Genomic DNA, 18178 nt, shown 5'->3' with positions numbered 1-18178 from the left:
ATCTGTATTCAAACACCATCAGTTCTTTCTCGAAGATGGATTGCATTTTTCATAAGTCCTTCTGATAGCATCCTGCTCATCATTTTTTACAGCACAATAGTGTTCCATCCTAATCTCATCCCACAATTTGTTCAGCCATTCTCCAATTGATGGGCATCACCCCAATTTCGATTTCAACTTTTTTTTTTAATCTCTTTTAGAGTACCAACTAGTAGTGGTATTGTTAGGTCAAAGAGTATGCATGGTTTTATAGTCCTTTGTGAAAGCCCTTTTCTAAGGCTCTGATTCAGGGGGCTGCATTGGGATCAGGTCTGATTCTGGAGTGGAGATAATCATTCTGCTGATCCCTCTGCCAAGTGTATTGTTCTTTGTCATCTCTCTTTGCCAGGTTCTAGGATATGGATTTAGAGATAGGAGTTGGGGAGAGTTTTCTTTAGGCCTTCCATCTCCCACATTCCTGGAATTAGTCCTTTGCTTTTATCTCTAGGTCTGATATTTTCTCTCCCATCTCCCCTTTTCTTTTTCTTTTTTTAAAAATAAAAGTATTTTATTATTTTCCAGTTACATGTAGAGATAGCTTTCAGCATTTGTTTACATAAGATGTCCAATTTCCGATTTTTCTCCTTCCCTCCCCCAGACAGCAGGCAACCCGATATAGGTTATTTATATACACACACACACACACACACACACACACACACACACATACATACATAACATTAAACATATTTCTACATCAGTCATGCTATAAGAGAAGAATCAGAGCATAAGGAAAAACCTCAAAATAGAAAAACAGCACCAAAAACAAAAGAAACAGTATGGTTCAATCAGCATCCATATTCCATAGTTCTTTTTTTTTTTCTGGATTTGGAGAGCCTTTTCCATCATGAGTCCCCTGGAACTTTCTTGTACCATTGTATTGGTGAGAAGAATCCAGTCCATCACAGTTGATCAACACACAGTGTTGATGATACTGTGTATAATGTTCTTCAGGTTCTGCTCATCTCACTCATCATCAGTTCATGCAAGTCCTTCCAGGTTTCTCTGAACTTCATCGTTTCTGGCAGCACAATAGAATTCCATCACATTCATATACCACAACTCATTCAGCCATTCCCCAACTGATGGGCAACCCCTCAATTTCCAATTCCTTGCCACCACAAAAAGAGCAGCTATAAATTTTTTTGGTGAGGCAATTGGGGTTAAGTGACTTGCCCAGGGTCACACAGCTAGTAAGTGTCAAGTGTCTGGTGCCGGATTTGAACTCAGGTCCTCCTGACTCCAGGGCTCTATCCACTGTGCCACCTAGCTGCCCCAGCTATAAATATTTTTGAACATGTGGGTCCTTTTCCCTTTTCTATGATCTCCTTCCATCTCTTTTTTTCTACTGCCATTCTTTTTGTTGTTGTTGTTTTGTTTTGTGGGGCAGTGAGAGTTAAGTGACTTGCCTAGGGTCACACAGCTAGTAAGTGTCAAGTGTCTGGTGTCGGATTTGAACTCAGGTCTTCCTGAATCCAAGGCCCGTGCTTTATCTACTGCACCACCTAGCTGCCCCTAAGTTGGGATTTTTTTTTTGTGAGACACTTAGGGTTAAGTGACTTGCCCAGGGTCACACTGCTAGTAAGTGTCAAGTGTCTGAGGCTGGATTTGAACTCAAGTCCTCCTGACTCCAGAAATGGTGTTTTATCCACCGTACCACCTAGCTGCCCCTCTGCTGCTGTTCTTAAAAATTAGTTCTCCTTTTGGAGGGTTAGGGGCCTGGATTGGAGCTTACCAGCCTGCCGCTTACCAGCTAGTTGCATGATTGTGGGCCAGCTGCCTCACCTGGGTTCCCCAGACCTGGCTGTCACCACCTCTCAAATGGCTATGACCTGCTCTACCCACCTTTGCCTCCTGCCTTCTAGAATCTCATTTCTCCAAGCTGCGGCCGGGCCGGGCCTCCTGTTTCAGAGCACAGCATGACTGTTTTGTGTCAGTGCAGAGTCCAGAGACATTTAATGATTCTTTCCCACCATAACTCTGTGTTCCTACTCTATGCTTTTTGATTACATAGCTCTCACCCCCAGGCTCATGCTCCAATCCCCAGGTGTACAATGCCTAGTGTCCTGCCTCCCTGGGGAGGTAGAGACCGTTGGGTGGCAGCTCCCTTCCTTCTTGTCATCCTCCCCTGAAGAATCTCTCTGATTTGTATGTCCTTGGAATCTTGGAACTGACATTTCTGTTCCCTTCTAGGATCACCCCATCTCTGTCTTCTTTCTTCCTCCAAAGTCCCACTCTTCTTTGACATCTTCAGCCTCCATTCCCCATCGACTCCTCCTGTCTCTTCAGGACATCACAAGCTTTCTTTGACCCCATCCAGATGGCATCTGACACCTCTCCCTCCAAAATTAAACCTCTGATCTCTTGCCAGCCTCATTTTATATTCATTCTTTCCACAAACCGCTTTACAGTCAGATGGGACTGCTGGCTGGTCCTGAGTCCCACAAGTCACCCAGTCAGTCCAGTAAGCAGTTGTGAGCCCTGGGAAGAACACAACTGGGTTAAAAAAAAAAAGAAAAAAAGAAAAACCAGCTCTTCCCATAAGAGCTTTCCTCTCTGCATTCCTGGAACTCCCTCCCTTCTCATTTCTACCTCTGGGAACCTGCAGGTTTCCTCCCCAGGTGCCACCTTGGACACAGTGCCTCCTTTAGCGTTTTCTCCTTCCTCCAGTTAGCTTGAACTCACTTTTCTTGTGGGCACATTGTCTCTTCCCGACGCCAAGGACTTGACTGCATGGCTTACTCGCAGACGCCTTCTCCTCATGGCGGAGCTTTCCTACAGTAACTGTCCAGCAGGTGGCGTCACTCCAATTGCTCCAACCCCCAGCCTGTTGAGAAAACCCCGTTCAGACATCTTTCTTTCAAGCTAGCCTTGGAGTTGAGGGGCAGGGGCTCCAGCTCAGAGGCCCCATCCAGCTCCCCGCCTCAGCTCGCCCTTTGCTGAATAGCTGCAAGCTGAAGTGTCTCTGGCTAGGCCTAGGCCCAGGCCGGGCAGTCCTTGTGCCCTTCCCTGGCTCCTCGCAGCCTGGGGAGTCAGATTCCATCCTAGGCCGGCCATCGGGGCCTCCCTCCACAGTCTGTTCTCCAGCTTGGAGGACTGCGCCTTCCCTTGGGCTCTTCCCTTCACCCCCAGTCAGGAGCCACCTGCCCTTGACCTTTGGATAACACTTGTTTCTGCTTTTATATTACATATGGATGACAATTAAACAGAGGTTTAGGACCTGGGCCGAGTTCTGTTGGGGTCTCATTCTAGGGCCTGTCCTGTCTATCCTGCACCCAGGGTGAGAAGGGCCTGGAGTAGGCTCCGGGGATGGGTTGCTTCAGCAGATCCTGGAGCCGGGCAGTCAGGACCACTTTCTGTGAAGCCAGGGCTTGGCCCTGTGCCCTCAGAGGTCTCACCAGCTCTGCATTTCTGCTGCCGTGGTCCTGTGACCTGGGGCCTCCTGCTGATGTGCCTTCTTCACTTACCTCTTACCCAGAGCCATACACTGTACGGGAAGCCCGCATCCACGTGCGCCACATCCGAGACCTCTTGAAGAGTCTGGACCCCTCAGATGCCTTCAACGGGGTGGACTGCAACTCCCTCTCCTTCCTCAGTGTCTTCACGGATGGTGACTTAGGAGGTACCCACCTCCATGGATCCTGGCTGGGGTCCTCGCCCTCCCCCGCCCCCGCCATACCCCTCTGGCTTCTTTATGCCCTTCTAGGCCCCTACCACCCCCTGCCCTTCAGGGGCCCCTGCCTGGGCCTGAGGAGAGCTTGGCTTCCCAGGCAGATGTGAGAGGGTGCAGGTGTCTTCTCCCTGGAGGAATGGGGGGAATGTCCTGCTCTTACTGCTGAGCCCTACTTCACCCTCTCCCAAGTCTCCTGATTGTGACACCCTTATAATCTCTTGGGCTTGGAGTGAGGGGGACCTTGACCGGCTGAGGCAGCTTTTTTGCTTGCCTCTTTAGATAGTGGGAAGAGGAAGAAGAAGGGCATTGAAATGGAGCCCATTGACTGCACGCCGCCTGAGCACATCCTCCCAGGGAGCAAGGATCGGCCGCTCTCTGCTCTGCAGCCCCAGAACCGGGACTGGAAGGTGAGGCGTCCAGTGAGCCCAGTGTCCCACAGAGGCCCTCCCACTCGCCTGCAGCCCGGTTTCTTTAAGCCCTGAGTTGAATGGGTTTGATGGCCTGCCCCTGTCCCCCACAGCCCCTGCAGTGTCTAAAGGTGCTCACCATGAGCGGCTGGAACCCCCCGCCCGGGAACCGGAAGATGCACGGGGACCTCATGTACCTGTTTGTGATCACGGCAGAGGACCGGCACGTTAGCATCACGGCCTCCACTCGAGGCTTTTACCTGAACCAGTGAGTGATGCCGCCCCCCCCCCCAATCCACAATTCACAGCAGCCCAGCTTAGAATCTCTCCCCTCTTCCTTAGCCCTGGTTTGTCATTGGTGATTCTTCTCTCTCCCTCCTCCCTCTTCTCCTTCAGCTCCTCTTCCCTCCTTCCCTCCCTCTTCCTCTCTCCTTCTCCTTACCTCCCTCATACCAAATCTTGAGCTTGGGGCCATCTGGGCATGATTTCTGGGCCCTGAGGATAGGGTTGGGGGTGTGTGACTACAGATGTCTCCTCGGCAGGTCCACAGCGTACAACTTCAACCCCAAACCTGCCAGCCCTCGCTTCCTGAGCCATTCCTTGGTGGAGCTGCTCAACCAGATTAGTCCAACCTTCAAAAAAAACTTTGCTCTCCTGCAGAAGAAAAGGTAGGTCTCTTGCCTGCGTGGCCTCCTATCTTCTCTCTGCATTTCACAGTGCTGCCCAGCTGCCCAGCACGGGCTCTGAGCTGGAAGGGACCTTGGAGAAGACGAAGACCAGCCCTGCCCACAGCTTCCTGTCTTCTTAGACAGGGCCAGGGCCTCCAGCCACCACCATGTGCCTGGAGGAAGGTGGGACCTACTTGCCCTATGTGGGGAGGTTCACCTGGCACGAACTCTTCCATGCACTGCCCATGGAGGGCCTGAAATCCCTCACTGGGAGCCATTGCTCTGCCTGGGATTGCCGCGGACACTTTTGCTCTTACTTCCACTCTTGCCATCACTGGGGCCATGAGATGAGAGTCTGGGAAAAGCCCGGGGGGAAGCGATGACTCTGGGGGGCTGTGCTAGCTCTGTTCTGGTGCTGGAATTGGGAGGCCCATTTGGGATGATGTTGGGTGTCTGCCCCGATGCAGGGTCCAGCGCCATCCTTTCGAGAGGATCGCCACCCCGTTCCAGGTTTACAGCTGGACGGCCCCCCAGGTGGAGCATGCCATGGACTGTGTGCGGGCTGAAGACGCCTACACGTCTCGGCTGGGTTATGAAGAGCACATCCCTGGCCAGGTGCCCTGCCACTCCCCTCGCCCCATGGCCTCCAGGGGTTCTCCAGAGCCCGTCCTGTTCACCTTTGGCCTCTCTGCAGCCCCCCCGGCCGAGGGAGGTGGGAGACTTCTTTCCCAAATGAGGAAGCTGAGGCTGGCAGGGCTGTGGCAGCCTTGCCCAGAGGGTGGACTTATAAGTTGGCAGAGCCAGGCCCAGCAGCACCGCCTTGCCGTGTCACACTGATGTAGACAGGTCAGGGAGCGAAACCCTCTGGGCTTGGGGGGAATCCCTGAGCCTGTCCCCCGGGGAGCCGGGCCAGCGTTCCAGAGGGGTCTCTAACCCATCCCTCGGCTGTGGCCTTTCCCTAGACCCGAGACTGGAATGAGGAGCTGCAGACGACAAGGGAACTTCCCCGCAAGAACCTTCCGGAGCGGCTGCTGAGGGAGCGGGCCATCTTCAAGGTAGGCCGAGGAGGGGCCGGTGCCCCTTCTTTCCCAGGGCTGCTTGTGTCCCCTGCCCTTTTGGACTGCCCAGTGGCTCCAGCACGAGGAGGAGCTGACGCTGCCCCTTGTCCTATGTGGACTTGCCAGTTCCCAGGTATGGGCCGGCTGGCCCCTTGTGTGGCTTGGGGGGCACAGGCAGATGTCGGGGGGCACGGGGGATGCTTGCACCCTTGCTGGGGGCCCTGGGTATTCCCCCGCTCTTTGAGTGCCCTCGTTGGGAAGGTTTGGGGAAGCAGAGTGTTTGACCCAGCCTGCCATGCTCTTAGACCTTGACTTAGGCCCCCCTCTGGTGTGAAGCCCAGAGGAGACTTGGCCACGGTGGTTTTGCTGGCCAAACTGAAGCCAGAGACAGGCCATGTGGGGCCTCTGACCCAGTCACTGCCATTCTCTAAATGGAGAAGCTGCAGGCTTGTGTGTCGTGTTGTGACTGGCCCCTGACAGGTGGCTCCAGCCTCCCCTCCTCTACATTGCTGTGTGCTTCCTGGGGTGTTACATCTCCCACCTTCATACCTTTGTGTGACCTCTCCTCCTGTGCCTAGAATGTGCCGGGTGCTCGCCTCAGGCTCTCAGCACCGGAGGTTCACCTCTGGGCAGAGGTCCGTCCCTTCTGCCTGTCCCTGCCAGGTGGCACTTTTCTAGTTACTCACCAAAGAGAGGTGGGCCTGTTTGCCCAGTCGGGTGTGGCCTCCTTCACTGTGCTTGGCTGCCCAGGGCAGGCTTCTTACCTTGGGTCTGAGGGTAGATGTCAGGGACAAAAGATAGGGGAAAAAAATATACCTTCCTTTCACTAGAATTGGTTTTCTAGCAGTTGTGTACATTTTATTTTATGGGTTTAAACACATTCCCGAGAAGGGGTCTGTCCCCTGGCTTCAGTGGAATGACGGCCCCAGGGGTCTGTGACACAGAGAAAGCACAGATCCCTCGACCTAGGGAGGAGGGTTGGAAAAATGCCAGACCATCTCCTCGCTCATTAGGTCCACAGTGACTTCACGGCAGCTGCCACCCGGGGAGCCATGGCGGTCATCGACGGCAATGTCATGGCTATCAACCCCAGTGAAGAGACCAAGATGCAGATGTTCATATGGAACAACATCTTCTTCAGCCTGGGCTTTGACGTCCGAGACCACTACAAGGACTTTGGTGGGGATGTGGCTGCCTACGTGGCCCCTACCAATGACCTGAATGGGGTGCGCACCTACAACGCAGTTGACGTCGAGGGCCTCTACACGCTGGGCACGGTGGTGGTCGACTACCGAGGGTACCGGGTCACGGCCCAGTCCATCATTCCTGGCATCCTTGAGCGGGAGCAGGAGCAGAGTGTCATCTATGGCTCCATTGACTTTGGCAAGACGGTGGTGTCTCACCCACGCTACCTGGAGCTCCTGGAGAAGACGAGCCGGCCCCTGAAAATCCAGCGGCACCGGGTGCTCAACGACCGCGACGAGGAGGTGGAGCTGTGCTCCTCCGTGGAGTGCAAGGGCATCATCGGCAATGATGGCCGCCACTACATCCTGGACCTGCTGCGCACCTTCCCCCCTGACCTCAATTTCCTGCCCGTGGCCGGCGAGGAGCTGCCCGAGGACTGCCGGCGGGCCGGCTTCCCCAAGCCGCACCGCCACAAGCTCTGCTGTCTGCGCCAAGAGCTGGTGGATGCGTTTGTGGAGCACAGGTGAGGCTGGGACAGGCACAGCCTGGCGGTGGGCATGGCCTGGTTATGGGCACTCTTCAGAGCTGTCAGGGAGGGAGAGGTTCTCCTCGTGTCTTCCCCCCACCCCAGCCCCAGAGGTGCCTGAGGTGCCTCGTCCTTGTGATTAGCCTGCAGAGCACCATCCCCACCCTTCCCGCTCCTGTCTCTGCCCGCTTGATGTGGCAGAAAAAGCGCAGGGCTCAGGCCCCCCAGAGGACCTGGGCTGGGGCCGGGGCCCCACCACTCCCCCTGTGGGCTCCGTTGTCCAGGACACAGATCCATCACATGTGGTTGGGGGCAGGGCAGGAAAAGGGGGTCCTAGTCCTAGATGGTCCCTGGGGCTGAGCACGGCTGGGTGCACTCCTGCTGGCCTAAGCCCCAGGGGCCTGGTCCTCCAGGTACCTCCTCTTCATGAAGCTGGCGGCCATTCAGCTCATGCAGCAGAAAGCCAACAGGGCCGAGAGCCCAGGCCCGCCAGAGAACGGCACTGCTGAGGCCGGGGAGGCCGCAGGGGACGGGGCCGGTGGCCTGGCCAAGGTGAAGGAGCTCGCGGAGACCATGGCCTCCGACAGTGGCCCAGGTGGGGCTGGGCTGGGCACGTTGGGACAGTGGGAGGTGGGGGGAAGCCTGCGCTCCAGGACCTTCCCTTCTAGGTTATTCCACTGCGGTGTTTGCAGAGCTTCAGGTTACTGCCTGGACCCTCCTGCTCCTCTCTGGTTGGGGTCTGGGGATGGGAGCTCCATGTGACTGGTTGCGTATGGGGCCCAATGAGCTTCTGGTCACAGCATCTATCTCCTCGTTCGTTGTGTTGTCGCCCTTGTGACACATCTCCCCCAGACCCAGGGCTAAGCCAGAGGGATAAGCGCACTGGTTGTGCCCCTCAGTATTTCATCTACCACCTCACTGCCTAAGAGGCCGGGGGTCTGCTCCCCAGTCATCACGTGTCCCTTATCCAACTGGCTGCTTTTAGAAGGGACATGTGCTGAGGGGCGTTTGTCTTAAATCAATGCAGCACTCTCTTGCTGCTGGGGACCACGGCACCTGGTGACCAGGCTGGGTGGTGGGACTTGATGCAGGCTTAGGGATGGGTCCTCTCCCCTGCCCTGAAGAAACCCTGAGTTGGGGTGTGGGCATTTCTGGGTCTCTCTGCCTGTGAGGATGGGGAAGTTAGCAGGCCTAGCTGACAAGAAGCCCATAGGCCTGTGCTCTGCTTTCTTCCTCATCTCCTCCCCATGCCCTCCTTCAATCTTTCCCCAGCAGTGGACCCCAAGAGCCGGGAGGTGATCCAGAATGCCTGTAAGGCCGTGGGCTCCGTCAGCAGCACCTCCTTCGATATCCGCTTCAACCCTGACATCTTTTCACCAGGCACGGCATCACAGGGGTGGCTGGGCTAGCAGGCCCCCCATGGGGCCGAGGGGTGGGGGGGCCTAGGGGGTGTTTTGGGAGAGGGAGCTGTATCCTGAAGCAGCCTTTGTCACCTAACCTGTTCCTGGGCTGTAGTGCTAGTGGGATGCTTACCCCTTACTCCCATATCACACGCCATCCTTCCTGCCCTGCCAATAGGTGTGAGATTCCCCGAGTCCTGCCAGGATGAAGTTCGGGACCAGAAACAGCTGCTGAAAGACGCTGCAGCCTTCTTGCTGTCCTGCCAAATCCCAGGCCTGGTGAGGAGCCGAGATCTGCTTGGGGCACGCGAGAACGACTGCTGCAAAGCGGCCTCAGTAGCACCTGAAGCCAGGCAGCTTGGAGCCCAGCACGGCCCCACCCAGATGCCTCTTAGGCCTCTGGGGTAGACCATGGACTTGGGCGAGTTGTGGGATAGTGGCTCCCACCCATACGCTGCCTGGGCTTTCCCTTGCCCTGGTTTGGTGGGAGGCAGTGTGGTTCCGTGGAGTCAAAGGACCTGGACCGTCGCTTTTTTAGCACCTGGGTGATGTGGACAAGTGCCCTCTTGGGGCCTCTACAGCCAAGCCAGGGAAACAGTTTGAGGAAGCTAGACCCCCTCCCTCATGTTTGGGGGCCCCCAAGGAGGCAAGGGTGCCAAGGGCTCAGCTCTCACCTCCTGGCTTGCTGGGTTCTCCCCAGTAGGTTCTAGTGGAGCTGGCACAGGGCAGGAGGTTGCTTTGAAATCTGGATTGGAGAGGCAGCAGAGAGAAGGGAGGGTGCTTGGGGTGGGTGGCACCTCTCCCCTGGCGCCCATGCTGACTCCTCTGCTGATACCCCAGGTGAAAGACTGCACAGACCACACGGTGCTGCCCATGGATGGGGCCACGTTGGCAGAAGCCATGCACCAGCGCGGTATCAACATCCGCTACCTGGGCAAGGTGCTGGACTTTGTGCTCAGGAGCCCAGCCCGACCTCAGCTGGACCACATTTATGTGAGTGGCACAGCCTGGGAGGGTGGAGGGCAGGCACAGGAGAGGCACCCCAGAGGGGATGATGGGATGACCCGTCTCTCCCCACCCTTTGTAGAAAATCGGCATCAGTGAGCTCATCACCCGATCTGCCAAGCATATCTTCAAGACCTACCTTCAGGTACCCATGGCCTGGGCCCTCCCACTCTTCCCAATCATTTCCCCCAGAGGTGGCCCTGTGGGTGTATGCTTGCTGTGGGGCTGGGGGGGGGGGGTGTCTTGGGCTTCTTGCCCTGGGCAGGCCCTGACCCTCAGTGTACTTGACCTAGGGTGTGGAGCTCTCGGGCCTGTCAGCAGCCATTAGCCACTTCCTGAACTGCTTCCTCAGTTCCTTCCCCAACCCTGTTGCCCACCTCCCTGCTGATGAGCTTGTCTCCAAGAAGAAAAACAAGAGGAGGAAAAACCGGCCCCCGGGAGGGGCTGACAACACGGCCTGGGCTGTCATGACCCCCCAGGAGCTCTGGAAGGACATCTGCCAGGAGGCCAAGAATTATTTCGATTTCAGCCTTGAGTGGTGAGGGAAGGGGGGGGAGGAAGGTATGGGGATGTCGGGGAAGAGGGCTGCAGAAGGGGGGCCTCTGATCTCGGAGCATGGCAGGTCCAGGGAATCCAAGGGCCCACAGGACAAGGACCTGGGCCTGAGGCGGCCTCCAGCTTGGGGAGAGCTGTTAGTCTGCCCAGGGACACTGGTCTGTTTGGGTCACTGAGTGCAGAAGGGAGTGCCGGGGGCAGTGCTGAGAATAAGCCTGAAAGTGGGACTCCACTGCAGGAGGAGCCCCTGGGGGCAGGAGCCCACGGAGGCAGGGACGGCCACCTGGTCCAGTCCAGTGTGGTGGATGAGACACCACCAGGAGGCCTCTAGGAGGCTGAGGGGAGGGAGCCTAAGGTGAAAGGGCTCTCCTGGTCCTGAGGTGAGGTGTGCTGCTGAGCACCCATGCCCTTCTCTGTCCTTGCTGGACTCATACTCATGCCCATGCCCAGAGTCCAGGCTGTGGGCGGTTGGGAGATGGCTTGCAGGGCAGCAGGTGCCAGGCACCCTACCTTGCAGGGGGCTCCAGGGATAAGTGCCTTGGCCATTGTGCTCGGCGCCCCTGGAGAAGCAGCTCCCAAGGACCAGTGACCAGGGTGCTCCCCACCCTCTTAGGCCCCTCTTTCCTGGTACCAGGCTCTCTGGGAGGGGGTAGCATTGGGGGGGGGGTAGGGCCAGGCTCTAGGGGGCTGGGGAATAGGCAACCCTGGGGCCCCATCCCTGGCTTGGGGGCACTTAGCCCTTGCTGTTCCTCAGTGAGACCATCGACCAGGCTGTGGAAACCTTTGGACTGCAGAAGATAAGCCTCCTGCGGGAGATCTCCCTGAAGACTGGAATCCAGGTGGGTGTAGAGGCCTGCCTCCCCCAAGGTGCTGGGGGCCTCCTCTCTTGGCTCTGGGCTGAGCTGGTGGGAGGCCACACTGCTGGGGTGGGCCCGACGGCTCTTGGTCACTGGTGGCTGGTGGGGTGGAGCCAGTGCATCCAGAGCCCAGAGAGCCTCCCCCTCCCCCACGCCCCGTTGCCCTCCCGCAGGTCTTACTGAAAGAGTACCCCTTTGACAGCCGGCACAAGCCGGCCTTCACTGAGGAAGACGTCCTCAACATCTTCCCTGTGGTCAAGCATGTCAGCCCCAAGGCCTCCGACGCCTTCCACTTCTTCCAGAGCGGCCAGGCCAAAGTGCAGCAGGGTAAATGGGCCCGGGCAAGGCCGCCACGGGGAGGACTGCCTGGGAGGCCTGCGGTTGGGGTGGAGGCCCTCAGGGTCACCGGCCTCTCTTCCCTGCCAGGCTTCTTGAAGGAAGGCTGTGAGCTCATCACGGAGGCGCTGAACCTCTTCAACAATGTGTACGGGGCCATGCACGTGGAGATCTGTGCCTGCCTTCGCCTCCTTGCCCGGCTTCACTACATTATGGGGGACTACGCTGAGGTGGGCACGCCCCTCGCCCCTCCCTGTCCTTGAGCCAGGGCTGAGTGGGCCAGGGTGGGCTTGATCTCATTGGCAGAGATGTGGTGCTGGGGTGGGGGGGGTGTGGCAAGCAGCAGCATGGGCTGTCCTGACTCAGATGTTGCTAACCCGGCTCTTCTCAGTAAAACTGACCAGAGCACGCCGTTCACGCGGGAGGTGCCATGGGCTCCCAAGTGCAGCTGCTGAACGGCCGGTCCGAGGTGGGGGAGGCCCCTATCCCACTGCATCAGAGCCAGTGACCTCTCCTCTTTGCTTCCCCCCCACCCACGATGGTTCCTAGGCCTTAAGTAACCAGCAGAAGGCAGTGCTCATGAGTGAGCGAGTACTGGGAATTGAGCACCCCAACACGATCCAGGAATATGTGAGTGCCAGGATATGGGTGGGCACTGCTTGGGCAGCAAGAGGTAGAGGTGGGCCCAGGCTTGGGGGAGGCACACTGGGAGTGCAGGTGGTGTAGAAACAGCTGTTGCCCCAGTGAGAAGGCAGGAGCTGAGCCTTGTCCTCGCTCTCCCCAGATGCACCTGGCTCTCTACTGCTTCGCCAGCAGCCAGTTGTCCACAGCCTTGAGCCTGCTCTACCGCGCTCGCTACCTCCTGCTGTTGGTCTTTGGGGAAGACCACCCAGAAATGGCTCTTCTGGATGTGAGTGTCCAGAGTGGGCAGACCCGGGGGCAGGGGGGCTGGAGGCCAGGGGCTGGCCCCCACCTCATGCCTGGCTTATCCCCAGAACAACATCGGGCTGGTGCTGCATGGGGTCATGGAGTATGAGCTGGCGCTGCGCTTCCTGGAGAACGCTCTGAGCATCAATGCCAAGTATCACGGGGCCAAGTCCCTCAAGGTGGCCCTCAGGTGAGGGGGGGTTTGGGCCCCCCACTAAGAAAGCTACTGTCCTCCCTCTGCTCAGGGGACCTCGTCTCCCCCTCGATCATCAGTGACTTCTGCACTCTTGGCCTCTCCCCCGTGCCTGGAAACCTGCTCTGGTCTGGGCCCGACTCTCTGCTCCCTCAAGCTTTCCTTTGGTCAGAAGGCCCTTGAGGCCATGTGTTTCTGTAGCCCCCAGATCTCCCATGGTGCCTGGCAGGTGGTCTGAGTTGGTAAATGCCCTTTTCCAGTCCAGGCCATTTGAGGAGCCATTGTGAGGGAGAAAGACCACATGTGGTCACTGGGCCTTGAGAAAAAGATGAGACAGCAGGTCACAGGAGGTAGGGTTAGGCTGCTCAGGGTCTGCCCCACACCGAGTCCTCCCTAGCTTTGGGACTCCATTCTTAAGAACGGGCCATCCTCAGGAGGTCACAAGTCCCTCATCCCTGTGGTCAGTCTTAAGGATGGGCTTTGCTGCCTGGATGGAGGGGAGAGGGGAAGTTTTTCTTTCCTTCCAAGGATACTCCAACTGCCTGTCATGTCAAATGATACTTTGCACATGTTAACCAGTTCTGGGGTTGGGGTTTTTTTTCTCTCTTCCTCTTTAAAAACCGTTCTTATCTGGTAAGAGGAAAAGGGAGTTCATAAGGGGAAATCTAGGCAATGTAAAAACAATATATCTATGAGCATTTGTAAAAAAATTTTTTTTTTTTTAGTGAGGCAATTAGGGTTAAGTGACTTGCCTAGGGTCACACAGCTAGTAAGTGTTAAGTGTCTGAGTCCAGATTTGAACTCAGGTCCTCCTGACTCCAGGGCTGGTGCTCTATCCACTGCGCCACCTAGCTGCCCTGTGAAAAATTTTTTTAAAGCATAGTTAAGGGAATCAAAGACTTTGATCTGACACCTTCCCCACCTATGGTCCACCACTCACTCCCACCAGTGGAGGGAGACCTTTTATGCTTCTAGTCAGAGTTCAGAGGTCTTTGAGGGATTTCCTTTCTGTTTTATGGCTATTATATACATTTTCTTGTTTCTGTTTGTTTCACTTGTGATTAGTTTATAAAAGATTTCCTAAATTTCTGATTTTTTCATATTCATCAAATTATGGCCTATTAATACTCCCATTATTTTCATGGTTTCTTTACTGGTTCCTCTAGTTCTTTGCCCCCACAAAATGTGGGGCGAATATGTGTGTGTCTTTCCCTCTGTTTCTGGCTTCCTAGGGCAGGAGGTAGGCACTCAGCTGTGGTATCTTTGGGTCTTGAGATAGTTTTTTTCTTTGATTCTTCCTCCACTAATCACTTTCCCTCTAAGAATGTTGAGGGAAGAAGGAGCCTGGGATCCCTGGACAGTTGAGGGTTGTATCGACTACCTCCAGCAAGGCTTTCCCTTGTTCCCCTGGGCTCACTCACCCCCCCCCATTCCCCACGTCTCATCTGTTTGCCTCCACAGCCACCACCTGGTGGCCCGGGTCTATGAGAGCAAAGCTGAGTTCCGATCGGCCCTGCAGCACGAGAAGGAGGGTTACACCATCTACAAGAGCCAGGTGAGGATGCCGTCATGGCTCGGGCAGTGGCTGGCGCTGAGAGGGGCTGTGCTGGGCCAGGGCTCAGGCCTCCTGACGCTTTCCCTGCAGCTCGGAGAGAACCATGAGAAGACCAAGGAGAGCTCTGATTACCTGAAGTGCCTCACCCAGCAGGCTGTGGCCCTGCAGCGCACCATGAATGAGATCTACCGCAACGGCTCCAGTGCCAATATCGTGCCACTCAAGGTAGCTGGGCCTCTTCCCCGCCCCCCCCCCCCCGGCCGGGACAGCGGGCATGGCAGCCCAGAGTTCCCGGCCTCACAAGCGTCCCTTGTCCGTCCCTAGGTCACAGCCCCCAGCATGGCGAGTGTCCTGGAACAGCTTCACATTATTAATGGCATCCTTTTCATTCCACTCAGGTGAGTCCCTGCAGCAGGGAGGCAGCACCCACACCTCCCTTCAGGGAGCCAGGGAAGTGGCTGTGCTATGTACCCTGGCGGGCGGGTGTCAGACTGGCGGGGCTAACGGTGCCTCCCTCCTCCAGCACCGCTGAGGCAGGGTGTGGAGCAGAGAGAAACCTGCAAAGCAGGCCCACTCTCGCTTCGAGGAGGTGTCACAGGCTCTTGGCCCTACACTGAGTGAAAGCCCCAGCTGGCTGGGCTTGGGGCAGACTCCTTGCCGTCCGCCCACCTCCCCATCCGTTCGTGTGCTAGGACTGTGGCTCCAGAGGCCTCTCCGTTTGGGAGAGTCTTTGCAACTGCTCAGGGCCTGCCTAGAACAGTCTTCATCTTACAGTCTTAGAGTTGGCAGAAACCTTGCAGTCTGGCTCCTTCATGAATGAAGCCAGAATCCTTTCTATAGCAAGCATCACTTTGCAAGTGGGCTTTGACTTAGAGACCTGCAGCAAGGGGGACATCACCACCATCTAAGGCTGCCCATTCTTACCCTAATGGGCTTCTAAAAAATTTTTTTCAGTGGACAAAAATGTCTCCCCCTCCTTCCTTTAAATTGAGAACGAAAAAAGACTCATTTGACAAATGTGTCTAGTCAGGCAGAACCTAAAAACAGACTCCTCATTCTTGCTTCTCAGTGAGGAGCTGGGCAGCACATCTGGTCACAAGCCCTCTGGAATCTTATCTGAGCTCCTGATTCTTGTTTGTCTTTGTTCTCCTGGGCTCTCACTTCACTGCATCTGTTCATACAAGTCTTCTCCGGTTTCTCTGACACCATCTCCCACGTTAGTGGTGTGGTGTTCACAGGTCTTGACTTGTTCCATCATTCCTTAGTTGATGCCTGCCCTAACCCTTGGGGGATAAAAGGGACTGGCTTTACCTCAACAGGCTCTGGAGGCCAGGGCAGAACCAAGGACCAGCTAGGGAGCAAAGTGAGCTGCTGAGCATTCTGATCTCTCCCCTTTGCTGCCAGGACCCCACTGGCCCCAAGCACCATCTTTGTCTTCAGAACATCTCCTCAGCCTTATCCTGGTGTATTTGCTCTTTTAATGGCTAAGCCATCAGATTTTCTTGCAGTGCCATTTTCCCCTTCCCTCTTTTTCCTTTTCGACAATCTTCCATCTCATTTAAGCTGCCTTTCCCTTAGAGAGAGAGTTTCATTCCCTTTAAGACCTCAGATGAAATCCGCCCTCAGGTTTATTGTTTTCAGGGCTAGAACAGGACCAGAGGAATCAGTGTGTAACCTTCCATGGGGTGTCCTTGCCTTGTTTTCCCTTTCTTCACCAAACCTTAACAGGACAAAGTTCTGGCCCTTTTTTGTGGGTCAGACGACATAAGATGCCCAGGTTTCTGGGAGTGGTGTATTTGGGCTTTATAAAGTGTGTCTGTCAGTCACCCCTCAAGTTTCTGGAGCTGCGGCACACACAAGGAATTGCATTTCTAGGAGGACCTTGACCAAGGGACTTCTGCCTAGTTATCTATCCTGAGCTTTTGAGGGAGGGGACAAGGGACTGGGGTTGGGCAGAAGATCCCTGGTTCCCTCTCTCACTGACCAAGTATGTACCCCCTGCCAACCCTCCTCCCCAGCCAAAAAGACCTGGAGAACCTGAAGGCCGAGGTGGTGCGGCGGCACCAGCTTCAAGAAACCAGCAAGGCCGCCACGCGGGATGCAGATGCTGCTGCTGCCGCTGCTACTGCTGCTGCTGCAGAGCCTCAAGAGGAGGCAGAGTCTGGCCTCTTGCCAGGGGACGATCCCCCCACCTTGAGCTCAGTGTGATGTTCCTAGGGGCAGAGAGGGAGAAACTGGACACTCGCCCCCACAATGATTGGCAGAGGGCAGGCAAATGCCATGCCCTGCTGACTGGGCAAGGGGTCACATCCCCTTCCTCCTGAGCACCTCGGCCCCCAACCAAAATGTTCTTGCACTGGTACAATTAATACACAATGCAAAGTCCTTCTTGGAGACCTATAATTGGATGGAGCGTGTGAGCATGTAGCCACTGGCCAGGGACAGTGGGTGCCAGGGGCAGCCTCTGTTCCCTCCCTTCTCCCCACATATTATTGGTCAGTCCCTTTCTCATGTGTACATAGCCCCAGCTTATTTCCCCAAATGGACTCTGTGGAGATGAGATTGTTTCTCAGGTCATTTGTACGCTTGACATAAGGACGCTGCTGCTACTTCTGTTGTCGCTGCCGCTGCCGCTGCCACCACCTCCTGAAGGTCCGTCTGCCTGCCCTCAGCCTGGGCACCAGGTTCCAAGCCAAAATGAGGGGAATGAGGGGACTGCCCTTCTCCGCTGTTCCCACACACCACCCTAGAGAGGATGGAGTACACCCTGGCCTGTGCCCACCTCACCCCCCAGGGCATCATCAGGTCTGGGAGGGCTAATGTCAGCTTTTCTGCTTTAGGAAAGAGCCATCGCCGCCTCTGCAGCATTGTGTCGTGACCCCTTGTCAGGGGGTGTCCTAGCTCCTACTTAGTGGGTGGGGAGGGGGGAGGGGGTGTTGTCTCTGTGATGTCTCCAGGCCGGGCCCCTTTGCCCACTGCCACCCATCCATCCGTCCATAGTGCCTCCTGAGGTGCTGAGGACTGTGTCCCTGCGCCCCACCTCAAATACGCACAGTCCCATTCCTGCCCAACCCCCTACAAAGCTTCTGGGCTGAGACCTCCCCTTTCTCCAACTCCGGGCCCTTGTCTGGGACAAGGAGTAAGGGGAACACGAGGGGAGGGGGGGGCTTTCAACGTGAATGTATTTTTCTTCCTCCCCCATCCTTTTATCCTAAGCTGTTTGATGAATAGTAGGGGGAAGGTGGGATTTACCGGGTGAGGGGAGAACCCAGGAGGGAACCAGCATGTAATCATGACCCTGGAGAAGTTACTGCCCCCCACACCTCTGAACATTTTTTTTTTTTTAATCGTGTTATGTTGCTCATCTTGGGGGTCCTTTATGTCTCTTGCTGATCATGGTCACTACTGAGGACAGAGGAGCCTGGGGAATGGAGCCTGCTGGAGAGGTTTGCCACCCTGTTGTTCCATGGTGGGCTGTTTGCCCTCCTTCCTCTGGCCTGTTAAAGGGAGCAGGGAAAAATGACATGTACACTGGGTGTGTATGTTAAGAGGGTGGTCTAGGATGTGAAATGCCACCTTCTCCCCCTCACTTGAAGCCCTAGGGCCAAGGGTCTTTACAGGCCCCATCCATCCAACCGCCTTGTTTAAAAAAATCAAAGTGTAGAGAGCGAGTGTGAGCGAGAAAGTGAGTGTGAGCGCGTCCCCACAAGCTGATCAAGAACTTGGTTTTCTTGTTTTTAAACCATCACATCTTCGTTTCACATTGGAATAAAGTGAATTTTTGAAACCTGCTG

The 18178-nt window shown here is 55.8% G+C and overlaps 1 protein-coding gene across 5 annotated transcripts in view; it reads left to right on the top strand.

Annotated features, from left to right (window-relative positions):
• Positions 1-18178, top strand: part of CLUH (clustered mitochondria homolog) — a 33265-nt gene extending 15087 nt beyond the window's left edge. For 2 of the 5 annotated variants that reach the window (XM_044000502.1, XM_044000500.1), the window contains exons 4-26: positions 3518-3661; positions 3992-4119; positions 4233-4387; positions 4662-4787; positions 5255-5402; positions 5750-5842; positions 6859-7553; positions 7970-8151; positions 8832-8936; positions 9135-9235; positions 9797-9949; positions 10044-10106; positions 10255-10499; positions 11271-11355; positions 11547-11700; positions 11800-11939; positions 12259-12339; positions 12494-12619; positions 12705-12826; positions 14291-14384; positions 14475-14609; positions 14709-14782; positions 16403-18178. In XM_044000502.1, coding sequence (XP_043856437.1) covers positions 3518-3661; positions 3992-4119; positions 4233-4387; positions 4662-4787; positions 5255-5402; positions 5750-5842; positions 6859-7553; positions 7970-8151; positions 8832-8936; positions 9135-9235; positions 9797-9949; positions 10044-10106; positions 10255-10499; positions 11271-11355; positions 11547-11700; positions 11800-11939; positions 12259-12339; positions 12494-12619; positions 12705-12826; positions 14291-14384; positions 14475-14609; positions 14709-14782; positions 16403-16592 — 3539 coding nt within the window. In that variant the 3' untranslated portion in view covers positions 16593-18178. Of the gene's footprint in view, positions 1-3517; positions 3662-3991; positions 4120-4232; positions 4388-4661; positions 4788-5254; positions 5403-5749; positions 5843-6858; positions 7554-7969; positions 8152-8828; positions 8937-9134; positions 9236-9796; positions 9950-10043; positions 10107-10254; positions 10500-11270; positions 11356-11546; positions 11701-11799; positions 11940-12258; positions 12340-12493; positions 12620-12704; positions 12827-14290; positions 14385-14474; positions 14610-14708; positions 14787-16402 lie in introns of those variants that run through there. The other 3 variants (XM_044000501.1, XM_044000499.1, XM_044000503.1) reach the window with 2 other exon arrangements.

This window comes from Dromiciops gliroides, chromosome 4 (genome assembly GCF_019393635.1).
Source record: "Dromiciops gliroides isolate mDroGli1 chromosome 4, mDroGli1.pri, whole genome shotgun sequence".
Lineage (NCBI taxonomy): Eukaryota > Metazoa > Chordata > Mammalia > Microbiotheria > Microbiotheriidae > Dromiciops > Dromiciops gliroides.
The sequence above is the reverse complement of the archived record's forward strand: the minus strand, read 5'-3'. Positions and strand labels throughout refer to the sequence as shown.